The sequence below is a fragment of the Pinus tabuliformis genome, chromosome 5_2, assembly GCF_031772625.1.
Source record: "Pinus tabuliformis cultivar Carrire ecotype Pingquan chromosome 5_2, CPIR1, whole genome shotgun sequence".
Classification (NCBI taxonomy): domain Eukaryota; kingdom Viridiplantae; phylum Streptophyta; class Pinopsida; order Pinales; family Pinaceae; genus Pinus; species Pinus tabuliformis.
This window is the reverse complement of record NC_142306.1, coordinates 607,826,882-607,845,182: the sequence shown is the minus strand read 5'-3', so window position 1 is coordinate 607,845,182 and position 18,301 is coordinate 607,826,882. Positions and strand designations below refer to the sequence as shown.

Sequence of the window (18,301 nt, the reverse complement as noted above, 5' to 3'; positions counted from 1 at the left end):
CAATGTACTCTATCAAATACAAGTCAAGTACAGACCATCCATCCTAGACAATCTAAAACACTGGTAGATATTTGAAGATGATGAACATACAGATGGAAATGATACTTCAAATTTCAATTCAAAAATAGTTGATCATGATATTATTTAATTGTCTAACAATTTTATTCCCAAAGGCCTCATTCCTTTAGAAAAATTGTTTGATCAAAATGATGTCCTCAGAAATCCTTAGTCCATTTCTTCACAAGATGACACAGAAGAAATTAATATTGGAACAAATGACGATATTAAAAACATAAAAATTTGTGCATCTCTAGATCCTGAGATCAAAGCTCAATATCTTAAGTTACTCCAAACTTATAGGGATGTTTTTGCATGGACCTATGCTGATTTGAAGACTTATGACACTTCATTAATACAACATAAGATTCTTTTAAAGCCAGAAGCAATTCCTTATCAACAGAAACATAGGAGGATCAATCCAGCTCTTCTACCAACTGTAGAAAAGGAAATTAAGAAAATGCTAGATGCCCAGACCATCCTCCCTCTTAGATATTCTGATTGGGTTACAAATTTAGTTCCTGTTAGAAAGAAGAATGGAGAACTTAGACTTTGTGTGGACATTAGAAATTTGAACAAGGCATCATTAAAAGATAACTATCCTTTGCCCAAAATGGATCAATTACTTCTAATGGTTTCAGGAGCGCAAAGAATTTCTATGCTTGATGGTTTTTCAAACTATAATCAAGTAAATGTTGATTCAAGAGACAGAGAGAAGACATCCTTTACTACACCCTGGGGTACATTCATGTATGCTAGAATGCCATTTGGCTTAACCAATGCTGAAGCAACATTTCAGAGAGCTATGGATGTAGCTTTTATGGATCAGGTAAACAAATTTGTGGTCATTTATCTTGATGACATAACTGCTTTTTCTAAATCTAATCAGAAACATCTAAAGCACTTTATGAAGGTTTTTGACAGGTGTAGAAAATTCGGAATATCGTTGAATCCTAAAAAGTATCTGGGCCATATAATTTCAAAAGAAGGAGTAATGATTGATCCCAAGTGTGTGTGTGCCATTGAAACATTGACCTTACCCAGAAATAAGAAGGAGATTCAAGCTTTTCTAGGTAAGATTAATTTTTTAAGGAGATCCTAAATTATGCTGAGATTGTAAAAGATATAGCTGACATGCTCCTAAAGGATCATGAAGTTAAATGGACTATCTCTTCCAGGTATGCATTTGATCAAATCGAGAAAGCTATCTCTGAAGCTCCCACCTTGGCCAACCCTAATTACACTAACCATTCAGTATCTTTTCCTTTACCTAAGAAACAACCCTTGCTGCTATTCTATTACAAAAGAATGAAGATTCCCATGATCAACCCATAGCCTTTTTTAGTAAGGTTATGAGAGATGCCAAGCTTAAGTATGACATAATTGAGAAGCAATCCTATGCCCTTATTCAAACGTGAAATCATTCAGGATGTATGTCCTGCATTCTCCTATTATTGCTTATGTTCCTAGCAGTGCTGTAAAAATTGTTTTAACCCAACCAGACACTGATGGAAAGAGAGGTAGATGGATCACTCAAATTATGGAGTTTGATCTAACTATTAAACTATAAATCTAGTAAAAGGCCAAGGATTAGCTAAATAGGAGAACTGACCAAAAACTTATGAAATGTAGATCAACTTCAAAATAAACAAGGGGGAAGCTAGTCCCTACCCTAAGTTGGAGGAACGGGGAACTGGAGTTGATTGAGTACTGTAATATGAGACATTGAGGAACATAATTCAAAATAGGAGATGTTTTGAGACCGGTGAAAGCAAGAAAAGCATAGTGAAAGAAGGTGTGCATGTTGTGGTTATCTAATAATGTTAAACATGTATGGAGTCTTTTATACATGCATTAGTGTGGGAGGCAGTACGCTGAAGGTGCAAGAGACAAAGTATGCTTGCCGTGGAGGTTATTTTTCTCTAGCAGATTGTGAAATTTATTTTCAAAGATATTTCAAGTGTTAGATCAGGATAAAAATTTGAAAGACCACTAGAAACATGAATATGAAAATAAGATTGCAGAAATGTACAATCTGCAGATCAATAATAAGCGTAAACATGGCCATGAAGCATAATTCCTCCTTGACTGCAGAAATTTTGGTATTGGATTGAAATCAGATTGATTGTTACTGAATCGATGGCTGCTTAGGAGCTCCTTCTGATGTCTGTTCCACTATAGTGCACAAACCTGGATTTCTAGATCAAATGCTGTCAAGACCAATCACAGCGTGCAAATATTTGAAACAAAGAAGTTGAGAGTTATATTCCTTACCTGAGGCACAGGAAGCTAGTAAATTTGCTTGGAAAGGACACCATGCAAGAGCTTTTACAGCAGCTTGGTGCTTGTCACGTCAATGGAGATACACCGGCAAAGACAGATGTTGTAGATTCAGTTAAGCTCTGTGCTATGAACCATGAACCTCACTCGTTGATCCCAAAGTTCAAATTGAAAAACTGAATACATATAACAGAAATGGTTTTTAGTGACTATTTGCCTCACTGGTTGATCCCAAAGTTCAAATTGACGAACTGAATACATATAACAAAGATGGTGTTTAGTGACTATTTGCACCATTGCATTGAAGTAGCCATAATAAAATTATATATATATATATATATATATATATATATTACCAAATCAATTGATAACCTGTTTTTCTTTGAGATTTAAAAATAAAGCAATGATGCACATAGATGCAAGTGCAGCAGAGAACATTTTCGCATCTATTCATGATGTATGATCAACAAAGACAACTTGATAGTGTATAAGAATGATAGTATTCAACATCTAGCCAACAAAATAAGAGCACAAAACAATAAGCCGAAACCTAGCCAACAAAATAAGAGCACAAAACAATAAGCCGAAACCTGACAAGTTCATGGAACCTTCCCTAGAAAAGAACCGTTCTTACAATAACTTGTGAATTTAGAGGGACAAACTGTTGCAACTTGTGAATTCAGAGTAATAATAGTAGAGGCAACAAGCAGTAGCTGAGACTGGTGAAAACAAGAAAAACATATTGGAAGAAGGCCTAAGCTCTTCACATTGCTTGCTCAGTCTCGCTGGGCTCGAGGGAAACTAAAATAGTGAACCCAAATTATGGCATCAACAACAAATGAACCTATAAAATAAGCAACAACGATTACTTAGTCAAAACAAAAATCAACTGTAAATGTTTAATAGGTGCAAGACACAGACTATGCTGGCCGTGGAAGTTATTTTTCTCTGGCAGATTTGAACTTTATTTTCAAAGATATTTCAAGTGTTAGATCAAAATAAAAATTTGAAAGGCCACTAAAAACATGAATCTAAAAATAAGTGCATAAATGTACAATGTGCAGATCAATAATAAGCACATGGAGGTGTTGTTTTTATGTTTTTGAGATTGAATATTACATTTATAGCTTGAATTGTAACCTAGACAAACATGGCCATGAAGCACAATTCTTCCTTGAGTGCAGAAATTTTGGTACTGGATTGAAATCAGATTGATTGTTACTGAATCGATGGCTGCTCAGGAGACAGTGCACAAACTTAGATTTCCAGATCAAAAACTGTCAAGACCAATCACAACTTGCAAATCTTTGAAACAAATAAGTTGAGAGTTATATTCCTTACCCGAGGCACAGGAAGCTAGTGAATTTTCTTGTAAAAATTGTTCCACCCAAATAAATAGACTTTATGTTCAAAATGGAAAGCCTAAAGTTAATTAAGATCTTTTTTAAATCATATAAATGGTTAACTATGATTTTTTTGAAAATCATATAAACAAATACGATATGATATTCAATATCTTAATCGCTTTGGAAAACATTGGAAAGCGTCCACACCAGATGAATTAGAGGCGACAGGAAGGTGGCAATAATCAAAACATGCATTACGATGAAGGTGGCAATCATCAAAACATGCATTGCGCCACCTGTGAGTATCTAAATCTCAATTCTAGTGTTTAATGTTTGAGACCAGAATGAAGGTTTACTATCACTTCACCTATTTCACCATGGTAACTGTAAGCAGAGCCGGCATGCAAGGCAAGGAGAATCTGGAGAAATCCAGTGAAACCTGCGTGTGCTACACCCTATTTTGACCAATTTCTATTTCCACCAATTGCAATTGCAGGATTAAAAGAAAGAAAATAATTACATTCTTAAATCCCTTTCTCCGCCCTGATTTCCATTAAGCTGAAAACTTTCAGGAATCTCTTACTCAAAATTGCTTAGGATTGTGTTTGATGTAGCAATAACATTAATGAATCTAGAAATATTTTCATGGTTAATAATTTTACTGTGGTGTTTTTTTCGCAGTGATGCTTTTTCATAGGGTGCATGTGCTATTTGCAGAAATTTTTAACAGAACTCAATTGCACAGAGAGATTTGTCTTGCCAGAAACTCTATCTAGCGTGAAGAGTTGCTACACTTAGTTGTTGTCTTGAAGCCAATGAACCAGACTTGAAAAATATTATTTCGACCCAAGGATGAAGAATAATATCCCGCCTAGGGAATGGGCTTGGTAATTTAGTATTCTTTAAACTAGGGCCATGCTCACTAGGAAGAACATAATTCGATACAGGAGATTCCAGGGCAACAAACTTCTCACCTTTTCCCCTCCGAAGCAGTAGCACATAAGAGGATGCACGCATTCCAAATGTGGTTCTGTTCCAAATGTGGTTCTATGTTTCTATGTTGCAAGATTTAGAGGTGCGGATGCACGCATTCTAACTGTGGTTTTGTGTTTCTGTGTTGCAAGATTTAGAGGTGCCTATAATGTCATGAAAATCAACCATAATTGATTTTATTCATTGAACTGTGTTGTAATTATGAGATCGACCACTTCCTCATTGTCTCGTCTTTTGCTCACAGGGATGATGTTGAGGTGCAACACAACATACACAAGTACATGAGAAACTTCTTCGAATTGTAGTTAATTATTAGCCCCAGGTTGTCCCGATGTACCTATCGCTACTACAGTCACCACACTCCAGGTATGTAGATCTTCTCATCTTAATTCTGAAGGGGTATTCTTAGAAAGAGGCTATAAACAAACAGAGAATCATAATATATTAAAAAGAAAATGTAACTAACTAATAACATGTAACTAATTAATTATTGCCAAGCCTCTTCCTGATATCCATCTATCAATTCTTCTCTTTAAACCCATGGAAATCCTAATATCCATCGATTCATTCTAAACCTGTGAAAACTTGTTTATAGCTAATAGCGAGGGCTTGAAGACTAAGTAAATACCACACTTGTTTATAGCTAATAGCCAGGCCTTGAAGACTAAGTACCTCCTTGAAATGATGGGTGGTCGGGTGGAAATTTTTGTAGAACTGATCCAATTAAAAAAAATAATTTTGTATTTTATAAAAAAATTAAAATACCCTAGTATCAAAAGGATAACAAAAGCTTTAGAATACAAGAATCAACTCCATGAACTACATGAAATAAGACAACACTATTAAATTAATGTATGAAATAACTTTAAGAATTCATTTCCAAAGATTAAATATCACTCATATTAATGATTACACAGTTTTTGCAGTGCAGTTGATGGCGTGTAAATTGTTGCGAAGGTGCAGAAACCAGTGACCAACAACAATAGTAAAGTAGCAGGCCATCTCCAACTAGAAAATATCAAATCTCAAAAAGCCAAGACAGAACAGAACATATACAAAGGTCTAAAAGGCATTAAAATACACAGTCAGTTTTTAGGGTTTAGCTACATGTCTTTGGATCTCTATGCAAAGACTAAAGATTGTTCTAATATTGAACCAAGTTCGGAGCTATATATTTCCAGAGCAATATATTTCCAGTACAACAATTGACCAAAATTGCATGAAATATATAGGTATAACTAATTAAATTCCCAAGAAAGCATGTGTTTTAAAACTAATATTTCAATGGAAACAATGAAGAGTGTGGAAAATTTGTGCACATAACAAACTTAAGTAATTACAGTCATAAACTTGATGAAAGAATCTTGCTATTTCTAACCATTTTTATGTTACCTCACTTTTTTCCATTCATTAGGACTTGGAGCTAGTCTTCTCATGACTGAGTGACTAAACAAGTGTGAAGGGATATGTTGTCCTCCACAAAAGAATGAAACTAGAGTGTATATGTATGAAGAGTCCAGAATGAGAGTAAGTCTAGAATGGGAGTGCATGAATCAACAAAGGAAGTAAAGAAACCACAAAATTACAAATATGCAAGATGTAGTCTGAGATGAAAGGTCTCTGCGGAAGGGCGGTAGAACATGTTGCAGCTTGTTGGACAAAGCGCATAGAACCTAGTGTCAAGCCAGAAGTTTGATATGAAAGGTCTCTGCAGAAGGGCGCTGGAGTTGCGCCAGGTAGAACATGTTGCAGCTTGTTGGACAAAGGTCATAGAACTAGATGTCAAGCCAGAGAGAGAAGTTTAATGATGTCAAGCTTGGAGAAGTTTAATAAACATCAAGTTGGAGATGATAATTTTAATAAACATCCAGCAAGGGAAGTAAATACAAACATTAAATGTTAGTGAAGTAATGCTAGCATTACTTCACTTGAAAATAATGTCATGTTCATGTAATGCTCATATCGTAAAGCTGATATCCTAATGCCAATGCCAATGTGTGATGTGGGCCTCTTTTGGGCTGACCTCGAGAAGAGGCCAAATAAGATGGTGAACTAAAACCTTCATTATTAATAAAATGTGGCAAACACAAACTTTCGGTTAAAATTAAAATGTCATTTGTTAAAAGTAAGTAAAATGTCATTAGTTAAAAGTAAAATGTCATTGAAACTTTAACTTAAACCAAAGTTTTTGTCATCGATTTTTGTGTAGAGATTAATGACAAAGCTTCAACCGATTACTATAGTCCCTCCCAGCCTGGAGGGAAGGGACTAATAATAATAATAATAATATTTTTTTTTTTTTGAAAAAAGAAGAAGATGGTACTAAAATATATATTTACCTAAAGTATTCTTTATATTTACGCTGAAATAATAATAATAATAGTAATAATAATAATAATAATTTGCTGAAAAAAGAAGATGGTACTAAAATATATATCTACCTAAAGTGTTCCTTATATTTGTACAAAAGGTGTCCCTTTTTGAAATTGGTCAACTTAAGTATTGTCTACTTTTTTCATCTCCATTTGACATTTATGTGTTGTTTTGACATCTATTTTTTTGTTTATCCTTTTAATTAATTAAAAAAAAATGTTATATTAACGAGAATCATATGAAATGAGTTTTAGTGTTTTGGACATGTAGTATTGAATCATATGAAATGAGTTATAGTGTTTTGGACATGTAGTATTGATGAGCCATAGTAATGACCAATGATATTATAACAAAACTTATTTACAAATTAAGAATTTCCAACATCAAATAAGGATAAATATATTTAATTAATTTTTAATATCTAAATTAAAATAAAGATAGTAAAAAATTTATGATATTAGTTTATGATATTAATAAATTATTATTAACTAATTATAAAAAGAATTACTTTATATAAAATAATTAAACTATATTCAATGAATTAAAATATTAAAATTATTAATAATTTTTATTTTTATAAGAATTAAGGAACTAAATAAAATAAAATTAAATCCAATTAATTAATTTTTTCAACTAATATAAAATCTGTTAAAATATAAAATATAAATTAAATATAAAATTAAAAGTTATCAAAAGACTTTTAAAATTATTTTTTTTAAATTATTTATCCTATCATATAGCTCTTCTTATATCATCAATCAAATTGGTCTTGATGATGGATCCCTGTTGGGATTCGAAACATTGACAAATATGGTTTGTACTGTGCATACTTCGAGACAAAACTCAAAATAAAATCAAGTTTGTTATTTATTTATTTTTAATGTTTTTGAAAAATAACACCAACTGGTAGTTGAAAATGCATGCAATTTGTTTGCACATGATACGTTTAGGTCAGGAAGCAAAAAAACTACCATGCATACATCTCTATCATGGCTAAAAAACTACGACATCTCTATCATGGCTTAATATATGAGATGCTTACGAATGATCCAAATGATCCAAGTTAATCAGATGATCCAGTGGATGAGGAGATGAGGAGTAAAGGCACTGAGTAAGTTTCATATGTATGAAGCAACCGGGAAGACTTTCATTTGTATCTTAAACGATCCCTCTGTATCGTAAACTAAATGCACCTTTACATTTTGCACAATAATACGATTTCCCTATTTTGGGCATAACTGCAATCCAATTATTTGGTTGTTATAATTCCTCCGCAATGCAATCTGCAAAACAACCACTTTCAATTTCTAATAGCATCCTCAATGTTATCTTTAGATTCCTAGGGTTTTTCATAGTGTGCATCCTCGATGCTATCTTTGGATTCTCCTGAGGTTTTAGTGTATCGTTTTTGTGTATTTTTTTTAATGTGTACAACATTATAAAACATGTTACAGTACCTTTTTCCATATTTTATTGTATATGCGTATTATTTTAACACATGTTATATAGTTTTTAAAAATCCAAACTGTATGAGAATTATATTATACAATTGCAGAAAGAATAAATTGATAATATTTACCATGAAATTTTTATTTGTTGATCTTTGAATTCACAATAATGGTGTAATGAATTTATCTAATATAATGTGTATATAATGATGCAATGAATTTGTGGAAGTTAATAAAATATATATTATATTATAAGTTAGTATAGGATGATGCAATGAATTTGTTATATTTAATAAAATATATATTATATTATAAGTTAGTTAAGGAGAAGTTTTTTTTGAATTTATCTTTTTTATAAAAGATAGTATAAACTAGATAGTGAAAGTGGAGATAGTTTTTTAAAAGATATTTATAAATTAGATAGTAAAAGTGGAGATGAGTTTTTCATATATATGATTTATAAAATGTATGTTAATTAGTTTATATGAAATTTAATATCCATTAACTTTTAAATTTAAATTTTATGAAAAATGATTGAAAATATAACAACAAACCATGAAAGTAAAAATTATTTTAAAAAAATATTATTACAAAAATATTCACAACCTAAATATAAAAAAAATATATTCTACTCAAACACAAATAAATTAAATATATAACACTCACATATAAATATAAATATGTGTTAATGCTCATATATATAGATATAGTCAACCTAAGAGAGTTTAAACTTATAACATAAAAACCAAGGAAACACTAACCAATAAATGAAAATTTTGAAGTTTCATGTTTACATTACAAAAAAGAAAAAAAGAAAAACAAGTAACTGGCCTATTTATAGCAGAGCAGAGAAAAAGTCACCCATATGGGTCTTCTGCAAATACGTTTGGAGTCGAATCGCCATGTCTACAGTAGTTATTATTCTTCTTGTTCAATGTTAGCAACGAAGGGGTTGAATCATATCCACAACAACAGATTCATAGTAGAATTTGTCAAAATTTGGCGAAGGTGATTCTGTATCTGCAGGTTTACGTTGCGTCTCTCCTTTCTTACACAAAAAACAACCAGAAATTAGCTTATGCAAAGAGAAAATCATAAGATAAAAAATAACAATGGACATGAAAACTCACTCGTTGGGAGGAAGCAGAAATAGGTTCCTTTTTCTTGCTGAAATCTGTCATGCACAGATGTTTATGGGTTATTATTATTTTCATTGAAAGATTAACAATGGTTACACCAATCAAAATTTGGTTGACAGTCAAAATAGTGGGATATTATATTGGAAGAATTTTCAATATGTAACAATAGATCTTATGGTGCAGAGTAGTGTAAAGTGGCAATCCCTCAAGGCATAATAATAATGATAATTTATTTTTAAGATTATGACTAAACTATATATTAAATAGATATATGAGATTTTTTCATTTAAAGTTAATGAAAGTATATATATTTTAATCCTCTTTGAATTTGAACCCATAACATTTTATCAACGAAACACATACTCTTAGCCGTTGTTTTTTTTCCCATGGAAAAGGTAGTAATTTCTATTAATTTATAAGAAATTACATTTTGTAGATGCCGAGGCATATGCATATGGAGGCATGTTTGCCTATCAAGATACATGATACTGTCTAGATAATGAAAAGGCTTAACTGCTAATCGCTGTTACTCCATGCAGGGAGTCTGTAATCAACCATATTGTATCAAAACTTCCCTCAACAGAAAGAGGGAAAAAGGTTCAAAATTGTATCATCTCTACGCAGAGAGAGATATGCGCCGAAACCATCACTGTTGTATATACAGCCGTTAATATATATATGAGAAAAAACATAATTTATACAATGAGATCAACAAAAAGTTGGGCTTATAGCCCAAATTGTCCATGTTCTGCAAAAGGTCTGTGGTAATATTGATGGTAAGTACCATCAATTTCCTCCTGAATCAACCAGTCATTGCCCTGTAGATGCGCTGCCTCTTTTGAAAGTTGATCAGCCTCCGAGTTTTGTTCCCTGTAAATATGTCGACAGACAAAGGAGTCAAATGTGGCTATCAATCTACGAGCTTCTCCTAGTATATGCCTCAAAGTATATGCATTGCAGTGAGATGCATTGTTGAGCCAATTACACACAATTTTTGAGTCACCAAACAATTGAAGATGTCTGCAATGATGTACTAATGCAAAGTATATGAGATGCTTTGCTGTACAGAGTTCAGCAAAGTTGTTGGTACCCCTGCCCAGGTTTATTTGAATTTTAAACCTGTGAGAATCATTCAGGAAAAGTATGGCTCCCCCACCACATCCTGCTTCCTGAGAAGAACCATCAAAATATGCCCAAGGTTTGGATTTGTCGATGTATTCAGGTATGATGGTACGCGGAGGGGCTATGGTGTCATCCTCGGGAAGGAGATCATAATCAGCGATAGTGTGAAGTAGGATGGTAGGCCAGTGGGGGTCCTTTAGATTGAAAATGGAGTGGTTTCTAGCAATCCAAATGGCCCAACAGGCTAGGAGAGGCAAGTTCCTGGCTTTTCCTTTGTAGGCTTGGCACCAGGAATCCCAGGCCTCATGTATGTTGTTACCGTGCCAGGGGATCAGGGAAGGGTAGTGTGCAGTAAGACAATTCCAAAACTCCTTAGTGGATGGGCAGTTCAGGAAGAGGTGTTCGGTATTCTCTTCATCAAGTCGACAAAGATGCCATTGAAAAGGGCCATGAAAGGTTCTTTTCATCAGATTGGCACTAGTAGGGATCTTATCAAATAGAATGTTCCACAGTAGCAGGCGGGTATGAGGGGCAGGCTTGAGTTTCCAGAAAGATCTCCAGTTCGGGTCGATATCTGGTGGTTTGTGGGGGTCCATGAGTCTGATGTATCCTTCTTTAGGGGAATACGATCCGGATTTTGCAAATGCCCAAATAATTTCATCTGGTTCCTCTGTCAGTCGGATATGTGCCTGTGAGAGAGCTCAAATGTATTGTTGCCAGTCGGGTCGCCATTGCTCAGGGATATCCAAATCGTGTGCCGATTTCCATGCCTGATGAAGGACAGTGGAATTGTTGCGATCTCCAATGTGCTTGATGTAGATGATGCCCCTGTAATTTAGGAATCTTATCAATTCAGCTGGCAACCTGTGTGCGTTCCCACATCCCACCCAAGGATCCGTGCCAATGCGGACTGCATTTCCTTCATTTATTCTCCAGGTAATTCCTTGTCGCAATAGAGGAAGCGCGTTCATCATTGCCTTCCATATGTTGGAGATATTATTGTTGGTGGGGTGTGTCTGCCTAAACCAATCCATCAAATTCATAGGCCAAATGTATTTTGCCTGAGCAACCCGAGTCCAGAGACTATTAGAGGTAATGAGTTTCCAGCCAAGTTTAGCAGCCAAGGCTTTCGAAAATAGTTCAAGTCTTTTAATGCCCCATCCTCCCCATCGTTTTGGAAATGCTATTCTATCCCATTTGACCTAGGCAAAAATTTTCCCGAGTTGATTACCCTTCCATAAAAATCTACAACATATACTTTTGAGCCTGTTCAGAATGCCTTTTGGTATCCATGCCAGTGTCATCCAGAACACAGGTGTGGCCTCGATAACTGCCTTTATGAGGATTAATCTGCCGGCCCGGGAAAGGTATTTATGGTACCAGATCTGTAAGCGTTTTTCCACCTTTGCAATGAGCCACGTCCAGTCTGCAATCCTATATCCGAGAGGCTTTAATCGGAAGCCCAGATATTTAAGCCCGTCTTCCAGGTTGAGTGCAGAGAAGGGAAAACGCTGTGTAGTGTAAATGGTCTCATGCTGAGAGCAACCGATTATGGTAATAGTAGATTTTCCCTCATTAATCATCATCCCGGTTGCCAGTTGAAAGAGTTTGAAAATATTATGCAGTGCTGTGGAGTCGCCAATGCTACCATTTAAGAATATCAGAACGTCATCAACAAACAAGAGATGGGTCAAATAGAAGTTCTCCGATATCTTAATGCCGACCAACTGATTTCGCTCCGGGCAGCAATGATGGATCGGCTTAGGCCTTCCATAATCAATAAAAAAAGTAGAGGGGAGAGAGGGCAACCCTGCCTGAGCCCTCTCTCAGATAGGAAGAAAGGAGTAGCTTCCCCATTAAGTAGGACACTGTAAGATACATCCTTAATGCAGCTCATAATCCATTTAATATATGCGAAAGGGAAACCCAGATGAGTCAAAATTAATCTGATATAGAGCCAATTAGCTCTATCAAAGGCCTTGGATAGGTCCACCTTTAAGATCATGCCCTTCTGCTTCTTTGTCTGTAGAGTGTGGAGCAGTTCCTGTGCAGTGGCAATCGCCTCATGTATCTGTCGATGCTGTAGAAAAGCAAATTGCTCAGGAGATATATGCCTAGACAGTATGGGCTTCAGGCGATTTGCGATGATCTTAGCAATGATTTTATACAGACAGTTACAAAGGGAGATGGGTCTGAAATCATTAAAGGAGGAAGGGGAATCAGATTTCGGAATGAGGGCAATGAAAGTGGATTTGATGGCCGAGGGGATATTGCCACTTCTTCTACAGTCCTCCACAATCCTGAGTAAATCATCCCCCAGGATGTCAAAAAAAGCAATATAGAATTCGATGGTCCACCCATCCGGTCCAGGGCTCTTATCTTTTTTAAACCATTTTATGGTGGCCTCAAGTTCTTCCTTCGACACTGCCATCGTCAGATTCTCCGAGTCCTCTTGTTCTACAAATCTAGGAAAGAGTTCTGCAACCCGCATTATCTCCAGGATGTTCACCTCACAAGGTGCTTTGTAGATGGACTTGAAGTGCTCATTGGCGAGCCTGGCCAGACCCTGTTGATCTGATACCACTTGGCCCTGGTCGTTTTGAAGCTCCCAGATAGTGTTAATGGCTTTCCTACCATTGGCAAATTTATGATAGAACTTAGTATTGTTATCGCCTTCTGCCAGCCAGATGGCTCTGCTTCTGAGGCGCCAGCTCTCCTCTCTTTCCTTCAGAATTTGGGAACGCTTTGAGACAAGAGTAGTGTATAGGTCCTTGTTGGCAGGTGATAGAAAGGTACCATCTGACGAGTCCTCATATGTGGCAATGGCTCGTTCTGCCTCCTTCAGCGTATTATCATCATTTACTCGTTTCAGGTGTGCCCAGTTTCTGGAGATCCTCTTAAGTTCAGACAGCTTCCTTATAAAACCAGCAGTGTGTTCTTCCCCATCCAATATGGGGTTGGTTCTCCAATATTCAGATACCAGTTGTAGATAGGAGGGGTCCTTGAGCCAGGAGGCATTGAATTTGAAGGGGCTATTAATCTTCGGGATGTTATCTGACAGTTCCAAAAATATGGGCCGATGGTCAGATATGCCTCCAGAGCCTACCCACTGCCTAATACGGGGGTGGAGGGTAAGGAGGACCTCTTTGATGAGGAATCTGTCTAGCCTTCTAGCAAGACTGTGATCGCCACTTCTGTTGTTTGTCCAAGTATACTGGATTCTGACAGGAGGAATGTCAACCCAATGATGCTCTTCGAGTAAGGAAGAGATCGTGTCGGAAAGGCTGTCCACCTGGGCCAAGTGACCCCATGATTCACAGTATCCCAATGAGAAGTTCAGGTCCCCTCCCAGGATGATATTATCTGCCCGAAATAATTCGGAGTCGAGCAGGGTCCTCCAAAATGTTTCCCTCTCCACACACGGGCCATATACATTAATGATACGAATATCAGATCCAAGAGAGTGGGCGAATAAGTCCATACCAATGAAACCTCTGCCACCCCAAGAATTCCGGAGCACCATAGATTTGTTACGGTAACCAATAGCAGTACCTCCCGATCTCCCAGATGCATCCATGGCATGAAAGGTCCAATTCGGCAGCCAAGAGTTGAGGATAGGAATAAGGGTGGCAGCCGAGCAGAGGGTTTCTTGAAGGAAAATTATATCCAACTCTGTCGAAGTGAGCAGTCTTCTGAGGGCTAGTTTTTTGGGGGGGCTAGCAACCCCACGACAGTTGAAAGATAAGAATTTCATGGAGGGTGAGGCTGAGGGCCGTCCCTTGCTCTAAGGGCCCTGTCAATGGTTTGTTGTCGCCCAAGGGAAACCTCTTCACCCGTAGTGTGTCTGGCTTTAGTGAGCCGGGAGGGGCGTCCCCTAGATGACTTATGGGAGGTCGGGGGGCAAACAGGGTCAATACCAATCGCATCAACACCCTTATCCTTAGTTCTGGAGCGTAGAGGGTACCGGGGGAGATAGGGGGTGAGAGGGGGGGGATGGAGGGGGAGGAGGAGGAGATCAGGGATGGGATGCAGGGGGAAGGAAAGGGGGAGGGAAGGGGAAGGGAGCAAAGGAGAGAGGAGGAAGGGATAAAGCCCAGGGAAATCGGGGGTGCAGGAAAGATAGATGAAGGGAAGGAAGGGGGGGAGGTACCCATGCAAGAGAGAGATGCAATAACATGAGATAATCCAGAGACAGAAGGAGTGGCAGGGAATAACATACCCGTAGTCGAGGTGATGTCCCTTGCTGTACCCGAGCTCGATGGAGGAGGAGGCGAGGAAGGAATGGAGTCCGCTGGTCGCTTGTCCGATGCCGCTTTGTCAGGGGTACCCAGGGTATCCCTTGATTTTTCAGGTACATGATCATCCTTGTGCTGAGTGGGGCTCCCATCCGTCTGCTCAGTCTCCTGTCTCTGCTCAATACCCCTATTTTTATGCAGAAGAGGGCAATCCTTGTATAAGTGTCCTACTTTATGGCATCTGCGGCAGCGATACGGGATGCCTTCATAATCAATAATCTGCTTTCGGGATGTGTCCCTCCACTGTATGGTGATGAATTCCTGAAGCCCTCCTCTAGTGTCAAGATTGATTAGGATGCGAGCGTATGCCATCATACCCGTGTGAAGGTATGACTTGTCGTACTCCATGTAGGTGCCAATAGCATTGTCGATCCGTCTGAAGATGTCCTCAGACCAGTATTGTAAAGGGAGACCCGGAAGCCGAATCCATACAGGCCCAATGCCAATCTGTTCAGTCTCAGGATCGAAGAGGGGTGTCCAACGTTTCAGCAGTACCGGGGCGTGCTCGAAGTGCCAGTAGGAGGATAGTACCCAATTTGTGTGATCGGCACGAGCGAATCTCAGAGCGAACCATCCCCTCACAAACGTCTGCACGAATGGGATGTCAACCAGATGGTGACCCCATACCTCTGCTGCCCAGGCCTTCAGGCGAGCGGCCGAGTAATTCCTTCCCCTGATGCGACCGACCAAGACTCTGTCCGCAAAGTCCATGGCTTCTCCCCACTGAATATCCTCTTCTAATCTCAGGAAGATGTCGTCTGCCTTAGATTTGTAGCACTTGTACTTCTTCTTGGTCCCCTGAGGAGGAGGTGGATGCGGTGCCCTGCTAGGAGGAGGGTCCGAAGACTCAAGGGGAGGGCAAGGGTTTGACGAGGAGGGGGGCAAACCATCAGCCGAAAGATGTATGGTACCGGCGAGTGGCGGGACAACGGAAAAACAGCCAGAAGGGGGAGCAAGGGTAGATTGTATATGCGAAATGACAGAAACCCCGGTCACCGGTGGGAGAACTCGGGTGATAGAGCCAGAGATGGGGGGGTCTAAACCAGGGTTAGGGTTTAGGCAGGCAGAAACGAACCCTAGTGATGACGGGGATGCCGGAGGAGTAGATAACGATGGCCAGGTAGGAGGATCGTCCGGCAGGACCACAGGGGGCCGGGAGGGTTCAGCCAAAGAGTAGCCAGAACTGAACAAGCTAGCCGACGTGGGAAAGGAGGAGCGCCAGATGGAAACCCCCTCCAGTGGGTCTTCGGAATAATCCACGGCATCTAAGTCTTCCATGTCGACAGCTGCGCCTTGAAACGGAGGACACCTCGAAACTGCAGGAGAAAACGGAGAAACAGAAAAACCCGGGCCGGTCAACCAGGAACAGGAACAGACCGCGAGATGAGGCGGTTAGTAACGGATATACCTCCGAGCAACACGTTCAGTACAAAAGCCACCGGTGAAACGAGACTGTATCAGATAGGAAGTCTTAGCCGTTGTTTTTTATATATATATATATATTAAATTTCTCTCCTTTATATTTATAGTTTGTTAATATGAAATTGAGATTTATAACTTCTCCATTCCACATACAAAAAAATATATATGTAAAATAAATAATTCAATAATGTGAAAATTTTCCAAACTATAAATGCATATCATATACTTAGTAGGTACTCCTTCAAATCAAGAGTGAGAAGTGTTTACTTATTGTTTCAAATTAAAAATGGGGAAAATGTTTACTCATTTATTATTAAAGAAAAGTAAAGCATAATAACTTAATTAGTAACAATTTTAACATTCAAGTGATGGAAAATTATCACATCAATTAAAGAACTCACTTTCATTTAAACTAAAATTTGTCAGGCTAGGCATTGTCTACTTTTTTCATCTCCATTTGACATTTGTTGTTTTGACATATGTTTTGTCTTTTTTAAATGGGGAAAATGTTTACTCACTCACTATTAAAGAAAAGTAAAGCATAATAACCAAATTATTAACAATGTTAACATTCAAGTGATGGAAAAATTATCACATCAATTAGATAACTCACTTTCATTTAAACCAAATATTTCTATTTAAAAAAAATATATTATAATTATTTTATTTTTTAAATATAATAACTTTCTATATATCATAAATAAAAACTAAATATATTCATTTTTAGGATGTGATTATGGAGATTCATGTTCAAAATCCACCTATGATGTAGTGGGTAAAAGACACCTTAAATTAAATTTGATTTAAACAAGTCAATTTTTGCATGGGGGTTTACACTATTCTTGATGCTAGCATATTAATAAATATGATAAGATTTACATTAAATTATGTATTTTTAAAGATTTCCTTTAGGTGTTAAAGGGATTTTTTTAGGTAGAATGATATAAATTATTTAATTGAAAAATTAAATGGGCTTAATTTTGATTTTTTCAACCAATTTACAGCTAGATCATAACCTAACCATTTGTTTTATATAATAGAAAATATCTAAATTTTTGGTTAAGCTCTTATTGAAATTATGGCTCTTCGGATTTTAAAAATAACTCCCACACAATATTGCTTTAACTAATTATGATAAATTCCCATCTTAAATGGTGCTCAACCTGAGAAGTTATTGGGTATTTTTTCTTTAGGAATAGTCATCCTTGACATAAGGACTTCTTCACTATGGTTAACTTACAGGGCCACTCATTATTGTGTGACCCGCACTAGCTGTGCCAAGGAGACTGTAATTACTTCTGGAAAGATGAGAAAGAAAAATTTAACATCCACAAGGCTAAAGATAACCTATGGGACCTCTTTTAGAATGAAAAACTTAAAAAAAGTATGCACCTCAAGATATTTAATCCTCTTCAAAATGGATCTATATTGGTTCTATATATGCATATAGCATGTGTAAGTTTTCATTTTTAAAAATGTATTTTTGAATGCATAATGGATACAATGCCTTGAAAGTTTACTTGGACACTTGGATTGTGTAAACTACACCACATAAATTTGCATTTCCAACAAATCTTTGCTAGACAAAATTTAAATTTAAATTTAAAACTGGAATTAATGCCTCCAAATTAATTTAAATTTTTTAAAAGGGGATAGCTAAAATTCTAAAACAAACCCCCTTCTTTATGTTGATTGTAGAATATCGTCGAATCTAAAGGTCACTCCAGTGAAAGATACTCTTTATTTAATCTCATTATCAACACACACTGAATTTAATCATTTCCTCTGTGCAATTACATTTTTGAAATATACTCTTTATTTAATTC

At 37.0% G+C, this 18,301-nt stretch overlaps 1 protein-coding gene across 1 annotated transcript in view; it reads right to left on the bottom strand.

The window, feature by feature from the left end:
• Nucleotides 1-16,331, bottom strand: part of LOC149160480 (uncharacterized) — a 65,174-nt gene extending 48,843 nt beyond the window's left edge. Inside the window, exons 1-3 of the mRNA XM_089434622.1 lie at nt 14,978-16,331; nt 12,573-14,406; nt 12,017-12,402 (exon numbers count right to left, since the gene is read on the bottom strand). Of these exons, the coding sequence (XP_089290748.1) occupies nt 12,017-12,402; nt 12,573-14,406; nt 14,978-16,331 (3,574 nt within the window). The remainder of the gene's footprint in view (nt 1-12,016; nt 12,403-12,572; nt 14,407-14,977) is intronic.
• Nucleotides 16,332-18,301: the final 1,970 nt, after the last annotated feature.